Source organism: Bison bison, unplaced genomic scaffold (assembly GCF_000754665.1).
Source record: "Bison bison bison isolate TAMUID 2011002044 unplaced genomic scaffold, Bison_UMD1.0 scf7180017864293, whole genome shotgun sequence".
NCBI lineage: Eukaryota > Metazoa > Chordata > Mammalia > Artiodactyla > Bovidae > Bison > Bison bison.
The window spans coordinates 3,104,577-3,125,144 of NW_011494865.1; the positions used below are offsets into that span (position 1 = coordinate 3,104,577).

Consider the following 20,568-nt stretch of genomic DNA (forward strand, 5'->3'; position numbering starts at 1 on the left):
GAAACTAGTATAGCACTTATTAAACTAATGCTAAGAGTCGGACACATGACTGAGCGACATCACTTTCACTTTTGACTTTCATGCATTGGAGAAGGAAATGGCAACCCACTCCAGTGTTCTTGTCTGGAGAATCCCAGCGACAGGGGAGCCTGGTGGGCTGCCGTCTATGGGGTCGCACAGAGTTGGACACGACTGAAGTGACTTAGCAGCAAGGCAGGCTGAAAGACAATAGTGAAAAAGCTGGCTTAAAACTCAACATTCAAAAAACGGAGATCAGGACATCCGGTCCCAACACTACATGGCAAATAGATGGGGAAACAATGAAAACAGTGACAGACTTTATTTTCTTGGGCTCCCAAATCACTGCAGATGGTGACTGCAACCACAATATTAAAAGACATTTGCTCCTTGGAAGAAAAGCTATGATAAACCTAGACAGCGTATTAAAAAGCAGAGACATGACTTTTCCAGCAAAGGTCTGTACAGGTAAAGCACTGGTTTTTCCAGTAGTCATGTACGGATGTGAGAGTTGGACCATAAAGAAACCTGAGCACCGAAGAATTGATGCTTTTGAACTGTGGTGTTGGAGAAGACTCTTTGGAGTCACCTGAACTTCAACAAGATCAAATTAGTCAAATCCTAAAGGAAATCAGTCCTGAATATTCATTGGTAGGACTGATGCTGAAGCCGAAGCTTCAATACTTTGGCCACATGATGTGAAGACCCAACTCATTAGAAAACACCCTGATGCTGAGAAAGATTGAAAGCAGGAGGAGAAGGGGATGACAGAAGATGAGATAGTTGGATGGCATCACCGACTCAAAGGGTACGTGTTTGAGCAAACTCCGGGAGATGCTGAAGGACAAGGAAGCCTGGTGTGCTGTAGTCCACGGGGTGGCAAAGAGTCAGACATGACTGAGCAACTGAGAAGGCGATGGCACCCCACTCCAGTACTGTTGCCTGGAAAATCCCATGGATGGAGGAGCCTGGTGGGCTGCAGTCCATGGGGTCGCTAGGAGTCGGACACGACTGAGCGACTTCATTTTCACTTTTCACTTTCATGCATTGGAGAAGGCAATGGCAACCCACTCCAGTGTTCTTGCCTGGAGAATCCCAGGGATGGGGGAGTCTGGTGGGCTGCCGTCTCTGGGGTCGCACAGAGTCGGACAGGACTGAAGCGTCGCAGCAGCAGCAGAGCAACTGACAACAACAACAACACAGGCTTGCCTCATTTCATAAAAATGTAACAGAAGACTTCAGAGGCTGAATCAATTGAAGAGATACCACGTAACAGATGCCCCTGTGAAGGTCAGTAAACAAAGAACTCTTCAAGGAGACTTTGTACGGAGGGAAGAATTCCTCCCCATTATCTGTTTCTTTGGTTAGAGCCCTTGTTACCAAACAGGGACAGACACGTGTGTTAATAACAAGTGGTTCCAAAGGCTGGAGGGACTCTCCTGTGCTCTAATGGTATCATCACAGCCCCATTTGTCGGCTTCTCACAGTAACTGCTGAAACCTAACAAGGCTCCTGGGGACGGCATCAGCAGGTCGATGCCTCCACGTCAGGAGGGCCAAAGAAAGTCACCCTGGGCTCAAAAGTGAAGGACTGAAAAATCAATGGTCTCAATATTGGTACAGGTCTTCATTTGCTACTTATAATGTGGTTTATCCCACAGAGAAGCTTTATAAAATAAGAAAAATACCAAGATAACCTAAAAGATGCCAGCAGAATGAAAACGTATTTCAAAACTAAATAGGCTTCGTCCTGACTTTCTTAGGCTTTTTCCTGCAGGTCTTGGCACCAATAGTACCTCTTAACCATCCTGGGTTCTGCACTTTCCTTGCTAGACTCCAAGCTCTTTGGAAGGGCTGGTCTCTCATTTCTAACTATTGCATCCACAGTGTCTAGGGCTATAAACTGGCACTTAGTTTGCAGACAATAAATGTTTGCAGATGAATGGATATTATGATGGATATTTAGAATGAAAAAACATACTGGGACTTCCATTAGAAAAAGCATTACTTGTAAAGTTTTTTTTCTCTGACTTGAACTTAAAACTACTTGGCCCAAGATAATATTTATGGTCGATTTAAAAGTATGTTCTCTGATTTTATTTGCCTATTAATATATGCATTTGATAATTAACAATGGTGCTAAGCGGTCAAAGCAAATAATTACTTTTCTAGTGTCTGCCCCTGTGTACGAGCTAAATGAGGGGGAAGCCACCAACTGCATATTAAAAAATGCAATTAAATGCAAAAAAATGGTAATGAGTTTCAAAAACGTTCTGTTTAAGCCTCAGACCACAATATTCAGAACAGTTACAGTCCTTTCACTGGCTCAGTTACCATTCCACAGAATAGTCCAAATCTTCAAAACAGACACGAATTCTCCTCGGGTCACACTGAATATAAAACCAGTTCTCAGAAGTTTGCCAGTTTACATTTTCGAGGTCTTCTGACCAACTGGTAGGGTTGACCATAAAAATTCCATCTTTACATTTACTTACGCTCAGTACACTTTATTTAAAAAGCAATGTAATCACATAGAATGCTTTTATTTTAAACCTTATTTTGAAAAGACTGAATACATTAACATAATTCAGAAAAGTCGGTAAACATCCACAAGAACATTTTATATAATCCCAGTGAGTCTCATAATATTCTATTTTCAAAGGAAAAAAAAAAAAACCACTGGACAGAAAAGCAGTAAATTTGGAATCTGTTTCAAGTGTCCAATAAAAGCAGAAGTTGCCTCACTGTGTGGTCCGGACTGAGAGCTCGAGCTGATGCTACACCATGTATCGGGCCAGATGGGTCCAGACAAACCAACTGACTGCAAATCAGACCATTTGGAAGTGGCATTTACCTTGTACACTAAGACTCTTGAGTCCTGCTGTGATTTCTAATTCCTTTTGAAACTGGGGTGCTCTGTGGTCACTTTGGACCCATACGATCTCAGCACAGGGGAACCCTCAGCCAAGAGTCACCAAGGGTGGTCAAGTTCATTGGCAGCTAAGAATTTTACCTCTCTACAAAACTCAGCACCATCCTGAAAACGCATTTCTGTGCCAAGCTGCTGAGATGCTCGCATGCACAGAGGTAGAGAGTCTCTGCCCTGTGCTAGGTTGCCCCAGACTATTGAGGTTTTAGATTTTAACCGCCACCAATGAGTTCTGGATTCAGAAACTGAGGCTCTAAGGAGGTGAACAGGGGACTTCCCTGGTGGTCCAGTGGTTAAGAATCCTCCTGCCAACACAGGGCACACAGATTTGATCCCTGGTCTGGGAAGATCCCACACGCCTCAGGACAACAAAGCCCGTGTGCCACAACTCCTGAGCCTGCGTGCCTAGAGCCCACACTCTGCGAAAAGAGAAACCTGCACACTGTAACTAGAGATTAGCCCCCGCTCAGGGAAAGCAGAGAAAGCCTGCGTGCAGCAACGAAGACCCAGCGCAGCCAGAAACAACAACTAAAATAAGGTTTAAAAACAATAAGACAAGGGGTCTGGCCAAGTGTCCCCAGCGCATCAGGGGCAGATGTGGAGCCGGCATCTCCACAGACGTGGCCACATGAGCCCTAATGCAGGCCTTGATCCAGTGTCTTGTCATCCCCCTTTTCCACCCAGTGACTGTAGCCATGAAGTTAAAAGACGCTTGCTCCTCAGAAGGAAAGCTATGACAAACCTAGACAGCATATTAAAAAGCAAAGACATCACCCTCGACAGAGGTCTGTATGGTCAAAGCTATGGTTTTTCCAGTAGTCATGTATGGATGTGAGAGTTGGCCCATAAGAAAGGCTGAGTGCTGAAGAATAGATGCTTTTGAACTGTGGTGTTGGAGAAGACTCTTGAGAGTCCCTTGGACTGCAAGGAGATCCAACCAGTCCATCCTAAAGGAGATCAGTCCTGAATATTCATTGGAAGGACTGACGCTGAAGCTTTTCCAATCCTTTGGCCACCTGATGTGAAGAGCTGATTCACTGGAAAAGACCCTGATGCTGGGAAAGACTGAAGGCAACAGAAGGGGACAATAGAGTATGAGATGCTAAGAGAGCATCACCAACTCCATGGACATGAGTCTGAGAAAACTCCGGGAGATAGTGGAGGACAGAGGAGTCTGGCGCAGTACAGTTCATGGGGTTGCAAAGAGTTGGACACAACTTAGCCACCAAACAGCAACAACAAAGAGGACAGGCTGCTTCTCCAGGGGTGACATCACTGGGTCTCCCAGGGGGAGTCAAGGACACGAGTATGTCCACAATCGTGACTTTGTGTAAAACAGGAGCCAATGGAGAATGTGGGAAGGTCTGAGGGTTCTCCCTGCTGGCCACACTCCCTGGACTTCAGGGAGAGTGATTCTGGGCAGCCTCTTTTCCAGCCTCACACATTCACCCTGGGTTGCTCTGGATAGGTAGGCTGCCGGACAAGAGAGCCCTGGTGGGGAGGAATGAATGCACCCGGGCTTGCTATAGACGACCTCGGCTTCTAAAGGCACTAGACGTCACAGCAAGACTTGGGGACTTCCCTGGAGGTCCAGTGGTTGCGACTCTGTGTTTTCACTGCAGGCGGCACAAGTTTAATCCCTGGCCAGGGAAATAAGATCCCACATGCTGCATGGTGTGACCAAAAAGAAAATGATAAAAATAAATAAATAAATCATAGCAATACTCAAAGACTCTGGGTTTACAAGGTAACATTAGCCAAAAACAAACACCCACAGCAGCTGCAGCATTTTCTGCAATGGTGTTTGGGTCAACTCTGCTCAGTAAACAGAGACCAGGACAAAGATGAGAGTGATCGGAGGTGCCTGCTCTGCCTCCCAGACGAGCAGGGGTGGTTTCCGCTTGCTTATTTATACCTACTCACTGGGTTTTCTCCTTGCCTGGAGAGAATGATGTCAGAGTAGGAAAGGGAAATTTAAAAAGGAGGAGAGTTCTAGAAGGCATCTGTTATGTTCTTATTCCTAGCATCTCACTTTTTCTTGAAGGGAATCGTCCTGTTCTGACCACCTGGCTGCCATGGAGTTGCTCTCATACCCTGGCTTCATGGGGCTGTGTGAACTAGACGGACATTGGTCTGGAACTTTGACTGGGCCATCAAGAACAAGACACTTTCTTTCTGTTGTGGTTTCAGTTAGAAGGACATAAATCTAGAGCTCCCAGGAACCACTACCTAGAGAGTGCCTGCAGGAGAATGAATTCAACTCAGAGGAAGGCAGGGCTGAGCGAGGAAGAGATGGAGTCCTGATAGCAATTTCTGAGCCCCTGGATCCAGCCATTCCTGAAGCCCAAATTTGCCCCTGGACTTTACAGTACCAGAAAGTAACAATCCCCTGGAGAAGGGCGAGGCAACCCACTCCAGTATTCTTGCCTGGAGAATCCCATGGACAGAGGAGCCTGGTAGGCTCCAGTCTACAGTGCTGCAAAGAGTTGGACACGACAGAAGCAACTTAGCACACATGCAAGGTAATACAAACTTAAAAAAAAATTAATCCAGTTCAAGTTAGCTTGTCATTTGAAACTGAAAAAGCATGAACAAAGACAGGAGAAATAAAAGCATAAGAAGGAGGGAAACGAAAGGAGAAGATTATGTTTATGGATGTGGGATCCGAAAGCAATTCAAGTTTGTCTCCTATAAGTGAAGAAAGGTGACACATGGGAATCTGTTCCATTTTCATAGGAAGCACAGATAATCAGAACCGTGGGCTCTGCCTTATTACTGTGATTAACCTTGCCGTATTCTAAAACTAAAATGAGTGTGTATTTTCTGATATTTGACGATCTTGCAACCACTGTGAAGAGAAAGGAATGAGCCATTACTGAGCAGAGATGTCTTTTTAAGAGAGATCTTTTTTTTTTTTTTTCAGGAAGGAGATAAGATCACAGCGACAGCCCGAGTCTTACCTGGCATGGCGTGGACGAGGTCCCCACAAAGAACAAAGAATTTGGGCTTGGGGTTCAGTTTGTTGATGGCCTGGACTGCTTGCTCAGCCAGACGGATCTCCTGTTCCCACTCATCACCACCGTTGTCACAGTCCCCAGTGGCCCAGGCCTTCATCAGTCCAAACTGGGGGTCTGCACCTTGGATGAAGTAGAATGGGCCTTTCCATTCCCTTTCCTTTTCTTAAAAAGAAAAAGAAAGAAAAGGAGAGAAGAAATATTATAAAATCTGTCAGGGAAAGCATCCAGGTTATCATGCAAGTGGATACAATATTTTTCTTAAATTAAGTAGGTCATTTTAATAAGCTGCTGTTCAAACATACCATTTTCCTGTCATCAGCTAGAGGATTTTGATTTATACTAATTATGCCTGGGACCCGGTGATTCCCAAAAGCCGGGAGGATAAAAAAAAAAAAACCACGTGGGCTGTTAACAGTCACGCAACCAAGCTGTTTCTTTAAAAACTAGATGGCCAAGATGAAGCACAGAGGTATCACAGAGGTTTAGAGCATATTAATGTTCAATAGTTTTTTAATTAGAATTTAAAATACTGCAAGTTGAAAGTTGCCAGAAGTATTATGTTTAAATGACTAGGTGAAGTGCTGTCAAATCTTTTAATGGCACAATCTGCACTGTTTCAAGGGATGTGACAGAAATTTAATTACAAAACTTGGAGTTCAGAAGCTCTGGCTATCTGGTTGGAAAGGCAATGCCAAAAATGAAATCTGAGTCAATGTGGGGGGAAAAAAAAGACGCTAACATTTCCAAGGCAGCGTGATGTGGGCATAGGTGAGGTGTGAGGCTGTGGGTCAGGGTCGGGGAACCAGAATCTTTCATCCTTTATATTCTTGGAAAGCACTTATATTACCTGAAGGTAAGTTACCAGACTGCACTGCCTACTGGTTTTGCCAAAGCCTCAGGGGCCACAGGCCTCTATCCTAATCCGCCAGCAGTGTCTGCATCTGCAGAGCTAGAATGCCCATCAGTGGGCACAGAGGTTTCAAACTGTGATTTCAAACTTCTCTTTGGCCACAGAATCCTTCCTTCAAACAAAATCACACGTGGCAGACCAATGTTGAAAACACATAGCCTCCTCTGCCCAAATGGGCTCTGGGGACAGAGCAGCCTGAACACATTTACTCACTCACCCACCCAGATTTTATCCTCGGCCCAGAATGGTGACACGACCTGCTTGACGGCCACCAGCCATCAGCTGCAGGGACAGAACTACCCTGTGACCTTGAGACGGTCTTCTTCTTTTAAACAAATGACTGTATTTTGCAGGTGAGCTGCAAAACGGCATTTGCTCTGGAAGTTAAGAGGATACTAGAATTTGCAGAAAGCCCCCTGGCATCATTTCACATCTCTGTGTTCATCTCACTCGTTTACTCAACATTTACTGAAAGCCCACTGTTTGCCAGGCCCTGTGTGACGTGCTGACACACGAGAGGACCAAGAGAGGTGAGGTCCCGGCTCTCTCGAGCTTAGTTCTCATGAGGAGAGGCAGCAGATAAGGACATACACGGAGAGGGTAGCCGGAGGGTGCCAAGGGCTCTGCTGAGGATTAAGGGGGAAGGTGGCGCAAGTGGCAAAGAACCCACCTGCCAATGCAGGAGATGTAAGGGATAAGAGTTTGATCCCTGGGTTGGGAAGATCCCCTAGGGAAGGGCATGGCAACCCACTCCAGCATTCTTGCCTGGGAAATCCCATGGACAGAGGAACCTGGTGGGCTACAGTCCACAGGGTCACAAAGAGTTGAACATGACTGAACTGACTTAGCACAGCACACAATAGCTTATTTAAATTGGATGCACTGAGAAGTGGTGTCATTTAAGCTGAGATCCAGATGTCGCACACAAGCTTTTAAAATTCCACGGTCACCTTCCCACCCACCATGACTAGCTTACTATCATCTCAAGAGTGGATCTCAGACTTTAGGTCTCCCTTCCTTTTCTTCCTCCTTTTCCAGAGCTTAAGAAGAGAAGCATGTAAACAAACAAAACTACCTATACATACTCGGCCAGAACAAATTGTATATGTGTGCTAATCTGCCGGTTCCTGACCTACAGCTCAGAATCCTAGCTGTTCAGTCAAATCACCACTGACCTGAACTCAGTCTGAATCCCATTGCCAAGGACAGCAGCTCAGCACTACCACAAATTTGACTCACATTCATTGAGCCCTTACTACTCGTGGCAGAATGAATCCAGAATGCTCCCAAAGACCCCTGAGTCCTGATATTCACATCCCGTGTGATCTCCTCCCCTTGACTGTGGGCTGGACCTGGACCTGCTTAGCAACTTGCCTCTAATAAGCAGAATACAGTTACGGGATGAGCCTCCAGAGACTATGCATATCCTGGGTATGCTGTGAAAACAACCTCAGTGCTCCTTGATGGACAAAGAAAATGTGTTTACACACAGGGGAATATTATTCAGCCCTTATATTGCCATTTGGGACAATACAGATGGACCTGGAGGACACCAAGCTAAATGCAAGAAGCCAGACACAGAAAGACAAACCCTGCATGATCTCACTTGTATGTGGAATCCAAAATAGTCAAGTTCATAGAAGCAGAGAGCACAGTGGTGGCTTCCAGGGGCTGGGGATGGGGGTGAGGAAAACAGGGTGGTGATACGCTCCAATATTTTGGCCACCTGATGCAAAGAGCTTATTCACTGGAAAAGACCCTGATGCTGGGAAAGACTGAAGGCAACAGGAAAGGGGGCAGCATCTCTGACTCAGTGGCCATGTGTTTGAGCAAACTCCAGGAGATAGTGAAAGACAGGGAAGCCTGGCATGCTGCAGTTCGTGGGGTCGCAAAGACACAGACATGACTTAGTGACCAAACAACAACAAAGTTTCAGTTATCCAAGATAAGTAAGTTCTATCTTCTATACAGGTTGGTGCCTACAGCTAGCAATACTGTATTAGAGACTTAAAAGTTGCTAAGAAGGTAGATCTTATGTGTTATCATCACACACACACAATAACAAAAACAACAAAATAAGGTGGGCAGGAAGAAACTTCAGGAGGAGATGCACGTTTATGACAGATGTCTATGGGAGTGATGGTTTCACAGGTGTAAAGTTATCCCCCACTCTCTGAGCTGGACACACTGAATATGTACAGCTTTTCATATGTCTTCACACCTCAGTGTAGCGGTTCTGAAAAGGAGAGAGATTAAGCAAAAACAAAACAAAAGACCCTGCCTTCCATCTTGCTTGCTCTCCCTCACTCTCTCTTGGAGCGCATGTCCTGAAGGGAAAAGGCTCCCAAGATGAGTAGCCCAAATGTAGCAAGAGACCGAGGGAGGTCTCTGGCCAACACCCTGTGAAGACCCGAGCCCTCCCCATGCAGCAACCTGAAAGGAACGGAAACTCGCCACGGGCACGTGGGTGCCTCTGGAAGAGGACTCGCCCTGGCGAGCTTCTGGATGAGACCACACCCCAGGTGACACTTGACAGAGCCCTCCTGAGACCCTGCAGCAGAAGGACACAGCTAGGTTGCACCCAGATTTCTGATGGGAAATGCGAGATAATGTGACTCAGCTGCCTCAAACTGCCAAGTTCCTGGGGTAACTTGTTAACATACATCAGAACTTCCCTGGTGGTCCAGTGGTTAAGAATCCACCTGCCAAGGCAGGGGATCCCTGGTCTGGGAAGATGCCACATGCCACAGAGCAACTAAGCCCGTTTGCCACAGCTACTGAGCCTGTGCTGTAGAGTCCGGGAACCGGAACTACTGAGCCCACGTGCTGCAACCCCTGAAGCCTGTGCACCCTAGAGCTCTGCAACAAAAGAAGCCACCACAATGAGAAGTCTGTGCACCACAACAGAGAGAAGCACCCATTCGCCGTATCTAAAGAAGGCCCGAGAGCAGCGACGAAGACCCAGTGCAGCCAATAAGAAAAATAATAAAATTCATTTAAAAAATATCTGTTACACAGATCAGATGTAGAGGGCCAGGAAGGAGTCAGCAACACTTCTTCACAAGTTGAAGGTTGGTGTCCTGAAAAAAACTGAGATTTTGACTTGTGTTTTAAAGTTCATTGTTGGCACTGTTCATTCATTCTACTTAAATGGTAACCTTTTTGTGCTGATGAATGCTTTTCACTGCTTTTCCTGTTTCTGAGGCAGTTTGCAAAGTGGTTTAAACTGGATAAATTAAACAGGGAGGGGGATGATCCTCATCTGAAGGTTGGGGCATAAATCAATCTGCTACAACAAATAAAATTTATAAACAGTTTTCTACAGTAACATTTTAACAAACATAGTTTTCTATGACAAATAGTCATAGTCCTGGAAAGTCAGTAGTCTTTGGAGGTATTAAATCTTTCATTGTTACTCGTTTACTTAGTAAAAGCTTAGAATCTCAAATTTATGATGACAAGGTGCGAAATAAACAGATTTGATCTAAAATAAAGGAAAGCTCACATGTCACTGTTCCATCTACCTTATCCTTCTCATAAAGGCAATCCGTTGATTCAGGGCTCTGTGTTCTCAGAAGCATCTGGAGCCTCTTAAAGTTCCTGCCACAGAAGTCTGTGTGGTCTTTGGTCTCGATTTTAATCAAGGCTGAATTAAAGATACTTGAGGCTGGTAATGTCTCTGCTTTTGAATATGCTACCTAGGTTGGTCATAACTTTCCTTCCAAGGAGTAAGCGTCTTTTAATTTCATGGCTGCAGTCACCATCTGCAGTGATTTTGGAGCCCAGAAAAATAAAGTCTGACACTGTTTCCACTGTTTCCCCATCTACTTCCCATGAAGTGATGGGACCGGATGCCATGATCTTTGTCTTCTGAATGCTGAGCTTTAAGCCGACTTTTTCACTCTCCTCTTTCACCTTCATCAAGAGGCTTTTTAGTTCCTCTTCACTTCCTGCCATAAGGGTGGTGTCATCTGCATATCTGAGCTTATTGATATTTCTCCTGGCAATCTTGATTCCAGCTTGTGCTTCTTCCAGCCCAGCGTTTCTCATGATGTACTCTGCATATAAGTTAAATAAGCAGGGTGACAATATACGGCCTTGACGTACGTACTTCTTTTCCTATTTGGAACCAGTCTGTTGTTCCATGTCCAGTTCTAACTGTTGCTTCCTGACCTGCATACAGATTTTTCAAGAGGCAGGTCTGAACTGAACTGAGGCTGGTAAGGCTTAGTACTAGATGGAGGAAGCTTTTGTAAACTTATACCTTCCCTGCCCCCTCAGAAGGGCAGATTTTTATATTAGGAAAGCGAATTCTTAACATCTGCATTAAGTTATTTCACCAAAGTCAAGAGTTACCCCCAGGACAGGGCTTAGGTATTAGTTGACTGACACCTACAAGAGCCTGGGAAAGCTTACAATGCCTCCCTTCCAGGGCAGAGCAAATGTCTGCCCCCCAACCCAACACACACCCAGAACGGACCAGCTTCTCTCTTTAGAATCCTGGAAAGCACTGTTCTGCCAGCTGAAATGGTCGAAGTCTGGATACAGTGAGGTCTATCCCTAAAGCTCCCTGATACACAATCGGGGCATTTAAAAAACGTTTATGGGAGGCTTTCCTGGTGTTCCAGTTGTTAAGAATCCACCTGCCAATGCAGGAGACAGGGGTTTGATCCCTGGCCCAGGAAGATCCCACAGGCCTTGAGGCAACTAAGCCCAAGTGCCAGCACTACTGAAGCCCGTGTGTCCCAGAGCCAACAAGAGAAACCTCCACCGTGAGAAGCCGGTTGACTGCAACTAGAGAAACAAGAGAAACTTGTTTCAACAAGACAAACCTGCTATTCTGCAACAAGAGAAACCTCCACAGTGAGAAGCCGGTTGACTGCAACTAGAGAAAGCCCACGTGCAGCACCAAAGGCCCAAAATAAATAAAATAAAACACACACACACACTTCATTTTTAAAAATTTTCCTAGTCCGAAAGAGCCTAAATGTGCTCTGCAACAAGAGAAAACCTCCACAATGAGAAGCCGGTTCACTGCAACTAGAGAACGCCCACGTGCAGCACCAAAGGCCCAAAATAAATACATAAAATTAAAAAAAAAAAACTTCATTTAAAAAAATTTTCCTAGTCCGAAAGAGCCTAAGTGTGAGACAGCCTGGTAAACGCCTGACAACCCAAATGAAGGAGCAGAAATACCTGGAAGTGGAGCCTGAGGGAGAAGGTGAGGATAAGCAGACAGCAGCTAGGAGGTGCAGGCTGCGCTTGGGCACAGGGGGCGGGGTTCAGCCTCCACCTCAGTCCTCAAGGCCTGGTCCAGGGACCCGCAACATCACCATCCCACCAGGTGGGAAAGCCTGCCACCCCAGACCTAGACTCCGCGCTTTAACAAACCCCCGATTTTATGCAGATCCAACTGTGAAAAGCACTTGTGTGCAACTAACCAAGGAACCGCTTGAATGTGTTTTATATCAAACAGACAGAAAGAAATAGTTTCCCTAAATTGAAATAATGTCTTGGAGGGATTCTGTTGTTGTTGTTAGTGGGTACGGGTTTTGTTTTGCATATTTTCCTATTCATTCTGATGTCCTGCTTATGTCCAGCTCAGGTTGTTCTTGTTCACTCGATTAGTCATGTCTGACTCTTTGTGACCCCGTGGACTGCAGCGCTCCAGGCTCCTCTGTCCACCACTTCCTCCTGGAGTCTGCTCAAATTCATGTCCGTTGAGTTGGTGATGCCATCTTATACCAGCTCAGGTACTTGGTCCTAAACATTTCTCCATCTTATCTATTACTATCTAATCATTTCTTCCTTTAAATCACCTTTCAAAACCAATTCAATATTCCTTATAAGAATTCTGGGCTTCCCTGGTGGCTCAGACGGTAAAGCATCTGTCTGCAATGCTGGAGACCTGGGTTTGATCCCTGGGTTGGGAAGATCCCCTGGAGAAGGAAATGGCAACCCACTCCAGTACTCTTGCCTGGAAAATCCCATGAACAGAGGAGCCTGGTAGGCTACAGTCCATGGGGTTGCAAAGAGTCAGACACAACTGAGCAACTTTACTTACTTACTTATAAGAATTCCAAGATTCAAGGTAAGAACTTAATTGGGGAATTCATTACTAATTAGTGTGATCTGACACTTCAGACTTTCACACATCAATGAAAACACCCATTAGAACTGTGCGTGTGCTACACACATGTGTGTTTTTAAAAGCACAACAGACAGGGTACTTGCTTTGCCCAAATTTGATGCAAGTATGCAGCCAGGAACTCTAATTGATGACTATGGTAAGACCAAACTTTGAGATAAACTAAGTACTTTAGAATGAATGGATTAAAGAATAAAATGAGTTGATTAAGATCTCATTTCTGACCCTGATGGTATCAAAACAAGGCTGTAATCTTTTGAAACATCTGACACAAACCTCTGAATAAGGCCTATACAGTTCTTAGTGTTAAGACACAGTACTGCATACATTCATTTAACTAAAACACTTATATCTGCCATGAATGTCTACACACTTCCCAGGTGGCGCTGGAGGTAAAGAATCTTCTACCAACTCAGGAGGCTTAAGAGACATGGGTTCAGTCCCTGGGTCAGGAAGATCCCCCGGAAGAGGGCACAGCACACACTCCAGTATTCTTGCCTGGAGAATCCCATGGACAGAGGAGCCTGGCAGGGATCCATGGGGTCACAAAAAGTCAGACGTGACTGAAGGGACTCAGCACATACACATGAATGTCTACAGTGAATATAATTTTTCAATATTAACTTTTTTAATATTTATGTTTATTTATTTGGCTGTGCCAGGTCTTAGCCATGACATGCGGGACCTTCAATCTTCATAGCAGCACTTGAGATCTTTAGTTGCTGCATGTGGGATCTAGTTCCCTGATTAGGGATTGAACCCAGGCCCCCTGCATGGGGAGCAGAATCTTAGCTACTGGACTACCAGGGAAGTCGCCTCAATATTAATTTTTTAAACGAATTCAAAGAGATGGTATATTAGCTATCTACTGCTATGTAACAAGGGCTTCCCAGGTGGCTCAGTGGTAAAGAATCTGCCTCCAATGCAGGAGCCACTGGACACTCAGGTTCAATCCCTGGATCAGGAAGATCCCCTGGAGGAGGAAATGGCAACCCACTCCAGTCTTCTTGCCTGGGAAATCCCAAGGACAGAGGATCCTGGCACGCTACAGTCCATGGGGTCACAAGAGTCTGACACAACTCAGTGACTAAAATAACAACATCCTATGAAGGCTGAAGGCTTATCTCCTACAAGCCCACCTTTCCCCCCTAAAGAACTGGAAATTGTGCTGGAGGGATTCTCAAGGGAGTTACTTCAAGCATCCTTCTCATTTAACCAAGTGGGGAATACTGAGGCCTGTCTAGAGAGCTTAATCATGGCTCAAGTTCAAGGTTACACAGTTGATGAGCAGTGGCTTCTACTGTTCAGAATCTCCAGGCTGGCCTGAAGAGGAGAGAGCCATGCATGAAAAAGATGCAATGTTCCCTGGGCTGCCTGCAAGCTGCCAACCTCCATAAAGACATTTTTGTCTCCAAAGAGTTTCCTTTAAATGGCACATCTTGGTGAATTAGAAGGCAGTACACAAAGCCAATGCTGGCAAGGCCGGGAGCTCTTCCCCAGGAAGCTGCGAAGCACACAGACCCTGCCAACGGTAGAGGGCTGATTCAGGGTCACAGGCCGGGGCCCAGGCCTTCTTTCTTTTGTAGGATGCTAACTGGTTATCCCCCCTAGAGATAACACACTCCAGGTCTCTGGATGTGATCTGCCTAGCAGATGTATTCTGTTTGGCCCATGCAGTCTTTATAAAATTCTGAATTTGCTGCCAATGGTTTAAGTGCATGAGTTTCATACATACACCTGGCTTCTTGGAATCTCATAGAAAATCTGGCCACAACAGGCCCAAATGGGCTGTGCCAATGAATGGCAGGTACTGAGAATAGTAACTGCCCCTTTACTGGGGTAAATGCTCTGGAATTTACCACGGTCCACAACTGGCCCCATTCACCACCTGCTCCCTGAAGCCATGTGGGATGAGAAGCCCTTATTTATGGTAACCCTTTCATTTTGCTTAGAGGTACAGAAGAGGAGGCTCACGAGGTCAAGGGTAAATAACTTGCTCGAGACTAACAAAGGGTGAGGGGCAGAACCAGACCGATTATGCCACAGAGCCTTGACTTCAGGGCAGGTGATCACAATGGTAAAATTACAGAGAAGACTCATCCGGCTAGGAGTGCTGAGCTCTGCTCAAATGACAAGCCAGAAACAGACAAGCTCCAAGCTACCAAGATAAACTGCCATAATTTAGAATGTTACCAGAGCCTACATCAAATTTTAAAATTGATTTAAAAATACTTCTTAAAGGATAAACACACCTTAGAGAGGAACCTGGTTAATCCATCAGACTTGATTCATCCATCGTATACAGAGTAACAATATTTGGCCAATTACAAATTTCTGCTAATAGACAGAGGCTGCCATAGAAGCAGTTTTTTTCAAAGTCAAGGGATAAAAATGATTCTGGGTGGTATTAAAGCATGGTCAGGAAAGGCCTGCAAGTCTCCTTTGAGCATTATTAAGTGCAAAGAGACTCTACACAAAGAATCTTAAACACCTTTTAAAATTCACACAATTCCCTGCCAAGAATCCTTCCTTCCTATGAGATTCTGTTTATGTGCCAGTATCCTGACTGAAAGACAGGGATTCAAAATGCAGTCCTTCTTTACATTTTGCACATCAGTATCACGAACTAAATGTCTTCTTGGATTTGTCTCTGCCAATATAGTTCCTCTCGTTTTTATTACACTTTTGGGGCATATTTGTCAATTGTTAATGAAAGCTGTCCTTTTAATATACATACCAAGAACTAGAAATTTTATTGATCTTTTCATTCTTATCAGTTAATCAATTAGTAACCATAATAAACGCACCCCCAAAAGCAAATGAATCATCCAACTAGGAAAAGGCCTACAGGAATCAGTCATGTCACTAATACCTGATACTCTAATAATTTATGTTTTCATGGTGTGTTAAACCTGCTATTTTATAGGCAACCCCAAATAATTCAAGATGGAATACAATGACAGATAGCTTTCTAAATTTACTTTCTTTTTTTCCGTTTGTTTATCTGGCTGCTTTTAGTGGTGGCATGCAGAGTCTTTTATTTGTGACCTGTGAACTCTCAGTTCCAGCATCTGGGATCTAGTTCTCTGACCAGGGATTGAATCCAGGCCCCCTGCACTGGGAGTGTGGAGTCTTAGCCTCTGGGCCACCAGGGAGGTCCCCTGAATTTTCTTTTTATAAATGAAAGTCTCCTATTCTAAATGTAGTGTGACTTTTGGAAGACAGAGTTAAAATCACAAGACAGTGGTTAAAACATCTGAGAGCTTGGGCTTCCCTGGTGGGCCAGTGGTTGAGAATCTGTCTGCCAAGGCAGGGGTCACAGTTTCCATCCCTGGTTAAGGGAAGATCCCACACGAGGCAGAGCAACTAAGCCTGTGCGCTGCAACGAGAGAAGCCACCGCAAAGCGGGGCCCACACGCCGCCTCTGCAGAGTCGCCCCCACAAGCTGCAACTAGAGAAAAGCCCTCCCAGCAGTGAAGACCCAGCATGGTCAAAAATGAAAAATTATAAAAAAAGAAAAAGTCTGAGAGTGGGCGGTCTGATTCACAAGGTTCCTATCAGTATAACACATCACTGCATTATCAGAATATTTAAGAATTCAATGCTGTGACTCCTGTTAACTGATTCAAAATAATACATAAATTGGGACTACAGGGGCCACATCTCTCCACTGGACTAGAAAGAGAATTAACTCAGCATTACTGACAGTGCCACCCCTGCAGGTCAGGGCTTCATCCTTCCCACCTGGGGGACAGCTCCACCACGACAGCTCCGTGCAGGACTCCCTGCTCTGCGCCACCTCAGCCGGTCACCACCACCAGACTCTTCCTAAAATGCTCACCCTGATCACCACACTCCCTCGCTAAAGGGCCACCGCCTTCCAATCTCCATGAGAAACGGTCCGCGTCTGCTTTCCCTTTCCAGCATACTGTCAGCACGCGTCACACGGTTCCTGGCAGGCGGGAGGCATTCAGTAAACATTTGGTGAAAGGATAAATGAAGATGTCAGTGGATCCTCGCTCCTGCTGGCACCTGGAGCTAAAACATTGCCTGAATCTCTCCCAGCTGCACTGATTACTGTTCCCATTAGACCAGCAGCTCTAAACCAGGGATGATTTCCATCCATCACACTGGGAGGGGGATGGTGCTTCTGGCATCCAGTGGACAGTGGCCAGGGATGGTGCTGAACATCCCACATTTCAAGGGCAGCCCCACAAAAAGAAGGATCCAGCCCATGTCAAGGCTGAGACGGAAGAGCCCTGCACAAGACATGCCAAAGGCTCCCACCATGTGGATCTGTATCAGCTCCTCGAACGCAGTGCCTTCCTGCCCCTTCCTCCAGGGGCTGCGCTCCTTTCTACCAGCTCTTCCTGCTGGGATGCCATCTGTCCTTCTGGGCCCAGCTCATACGCTGCCTCCCCTCCCTTGCAAGTGGATGTAGCTCCACCTGCTCCCCTCGTTCAGCCAGTCTGTTCTGAGGACAGGTGCCCCACAAGTCACCTGGATTCAATGGTGGACAAGGCTGCAGGTCCCATTCCTAAAGACCTTACAGAATGGTGGCGAGACAGACAAGGAACAGCTCAGCTACCAAGCTCATCACACACTGTGCTCCTCGGTACTGCAGAAGCAGGGTGAACATGGATGGAGTAACTGGTGGGTGGGAGAGCTCTGCAGTGAACGCAGCATCGAGACAACACGGAAGATGAGATCTGAGGATGAGACAGTCAGGTGGGGGGCAGGGGGATGCACCCCAGGCACAGCACACAGCGAACACCAGACCCTGAGACAAGGGGCAAATGTGAATACAGGGCAGAAGATAAGACCCATTACACCCAGACATATGGGCTTGTGGAAAGGCTTCAAGACCTTGGACCACTTTGGGATCTCCCAAAGCCCTAACCTGGTCCCAGTACAGCCCAGACTCAGAGGCTTGAGTGCCAGAATTATATCCCATTTTCCCCCTTTACCAACTCTGTGACATGATGCAAGTACCTAACCTCTCAGGGCCTCAGTTTCCTTATCGGTAAAGTAAGAATAGGGCTTCCCAGGTGGCTCAGTGGTAAAGAATTCACCTGCCGTGCAGGAGACACAGGTTCGATCCCTGATTCAGGAAGATCCCCTAGAGAACTAAATGGCAACCCACTTGAGTGTTCTTGCCTGGAGAATCCCCATGGACAGAGGAGCGTGGCAGGTTACAGTCCACGGGGTCGCAAAGAGTCGGACACGGCTTAGCAACTGAACAACAACAAAGAAAGAGTAACTCATGTACTTTATAAGCGTTGCTGAGTTACGGAGTTAATATACGTGAAGCACGCAGACTTGGCACACTGTAAGTCGTCAAGTAAGAGCTTCTATAACCATGATTGTTACTCATGGTAACTCCTACCTCTGTCCTAGCAGAATCCTCAAAATCTTACCCATTTCTTTGTTCCCCAGAGCACATAGCAGGGCTCAGAAAATATCTGATGGTGTGCATGTGTATGTGTGCACACGTGCACACGTGTGCACATGCTTTTGTCTTAATATCTTTTCCATCGCATACTGTGGATACTGTTTTGGTTATAAAATGGCAAACACGGGTAGCTGTATAGCTGCCTGGAAGCTTTTTGGCTAAAGAGCAAGTGCCAACGAAATGAAATTTTTGTAGCTCCTCACAGAAGCGATCGGCACTGTGAATCACAATCTAAATTTCTTCAGTGATACCTCTCATCTCCCCTGGGGACTAATCTCATTTTAGTGGTTAAAAACACACACACACACACACACACACACAACAGTAGCAAAATAATCTTCACCACTCTGGGACTCTTTCTGGTTTAACAAACCAAATGTCCCAACAGGAAGACTGCCAGAACCTGATGCCGCAGTTAACAGCGTCTTTCATTAGTGGCGGCCTGGGCCTGGGGGGTGGGGTGGGGGCGCTGAGGACGGGGGTGACAGCTAAGCGGTGTGGGGTTTTACTTTAGGGTAGGGAAAAGGTTCTAAAATTGGCTGTGGGGATAGTGGTGCATCTCTGTGCATAGACTAAAAGCCACCAAATTGTTCGCTTTGAAAGGGGAGAACTGTGTTTTTAAAAAGCAATGTCCTTCAGGACCCTCTCCTCCCCCAAAATAATTGAGACAGCGAAACCCAGAGTCTCTGAATTACGTTTCCTAAGTACCAAAGTGAATTTACCCAACCTCTTTTCTTGGCCTCCACATGTCCAAAGGTAGCTTTAGAGATACACAAAAGACTCTGAGTCACAGCTTGGCTGCCACACTTGCCATGTGGGGACGAGGGGCCTGCCAGCATCTTTATCTGCAGCCCTTCAGAGAAGTAAGAAGGCAGTCGGGCCAGGAGGGCTCAGCCAGGCGGCTCTCAGCATCAGTGCACTTGGCCGATGTTGTTCTAGACAATGACTAAGTTGGGGTGGGGGCGGGGACATTTTCCAAACCCCTGTCAATTTTCAGAAGCAGAACTCCACTCAGGGCCCGGCTGTGTTGGGTGGAGGTTTGCTGTGACTTTTCTGCGCCATTCTCCGTGATTCATTGCCAAGACAGCCAGTGACTGCTGGCCTGGGCAGCACTTCAGGAAGAACTGGAAGCAGGCACTTGCTCTGGGCAGAGGCAGTCCCGCACAGAGGCTGGGTAAATGGGGGCCCTGGATGGAAGAGATGGCCACCCTTCCCTGAGACAGATGCAGCTCTACAGGGCAGGGGCCCCTGCCTGGAAACAAGCACCATCCCCAGCGGATGCCTCTGAGTAAGGCACCAACCACCCAGGGGTGCATGGTTTGCAAGGGTCCTGTTGACTGGCTCAATATCTGGGTTCCTGCTGGTTTTGTCCAGAGAAAACATGGTGTGTATAAGTGGTGGGTTAGTGGATACATATACCTGATCAGGCGGCGTTATATTCATTTTCATTTGTTTATTCACATAATGAAAGGCCACTGAAGGTCCACGGCTGCCAGACCCCCTCCTAGGCCCGGGCTTCCTGCCCTCCCAGGAATTTATCATCTAGGGCAGGAAAGGACATCAAAGTCACAGGAGTACAGACACAATTCTATTCACTGATGCAAAGAGCTGACTGGCTGAAGGCAGGAGGAGAAGGGGACGACAGAGGATGAGATGGTTGGATGGCATCACTGACTCAGTGTCAAGAGTTTGAGCAAACTCCGTGAGATGCTGAAGGCCAGGGAAGCCTGGCGTGCTGCGGTCCATGGGGTAGCAAAGAGTCGGACACAGCTGAGTAACTGAACAATTATCATAAAAGAATGGGTGACGGTGAATGGCAGGTGACCTAACTCAGAACGGGAGAACCAGCCCAGGCCTGAAGAATGAAGAAGCAGTGAAGAGGGAGACAGAGACAAACCGCGACCAGGCCTGACAGAACTGGGTTTTGTTTCAAAGATCTGACTCTGGGTGCTCTTCAGGAAACAGACTGGAAGCAGAGAGATGGATGGACCCCAGGTGTGCCCGGAGGGCTACGGACGCTGGGACACGGAGAGGGGTAGAAGCAGAGGTAGAACAGTGACTCCTGGGCTGCCGGTGGGACAGAGCAGCTGGGGGA

General features: G+C 46.4%; 1 protein-coding gene across 3 annotated transcripts in view; it reads right to left on the bottom strand.

Annotated features, from left to right (window-relative positions):
• Positions 1-20,568, bottom strand: part of CPPED1 (calcineurin-like phosphoesterase domain containing 1) — a 140,152-nt gene that overhangs the window by 105,203 nt on the left and 14,381 nt on the right. For all 3 annotated transcript variants that reach the window (XM_010850683.1, XM_010850682.1, XM_010850685.1), the window contains exon 2: positions 5,907-6,125. In XM_010850683.1, coding sequence (XP_010848985.1) covers positions 5,907-6,125 — 219 coding nt within the window. The remainder of the gene's footprint in view (positions 1-5,906; positions 6,126-20,568) is intronic.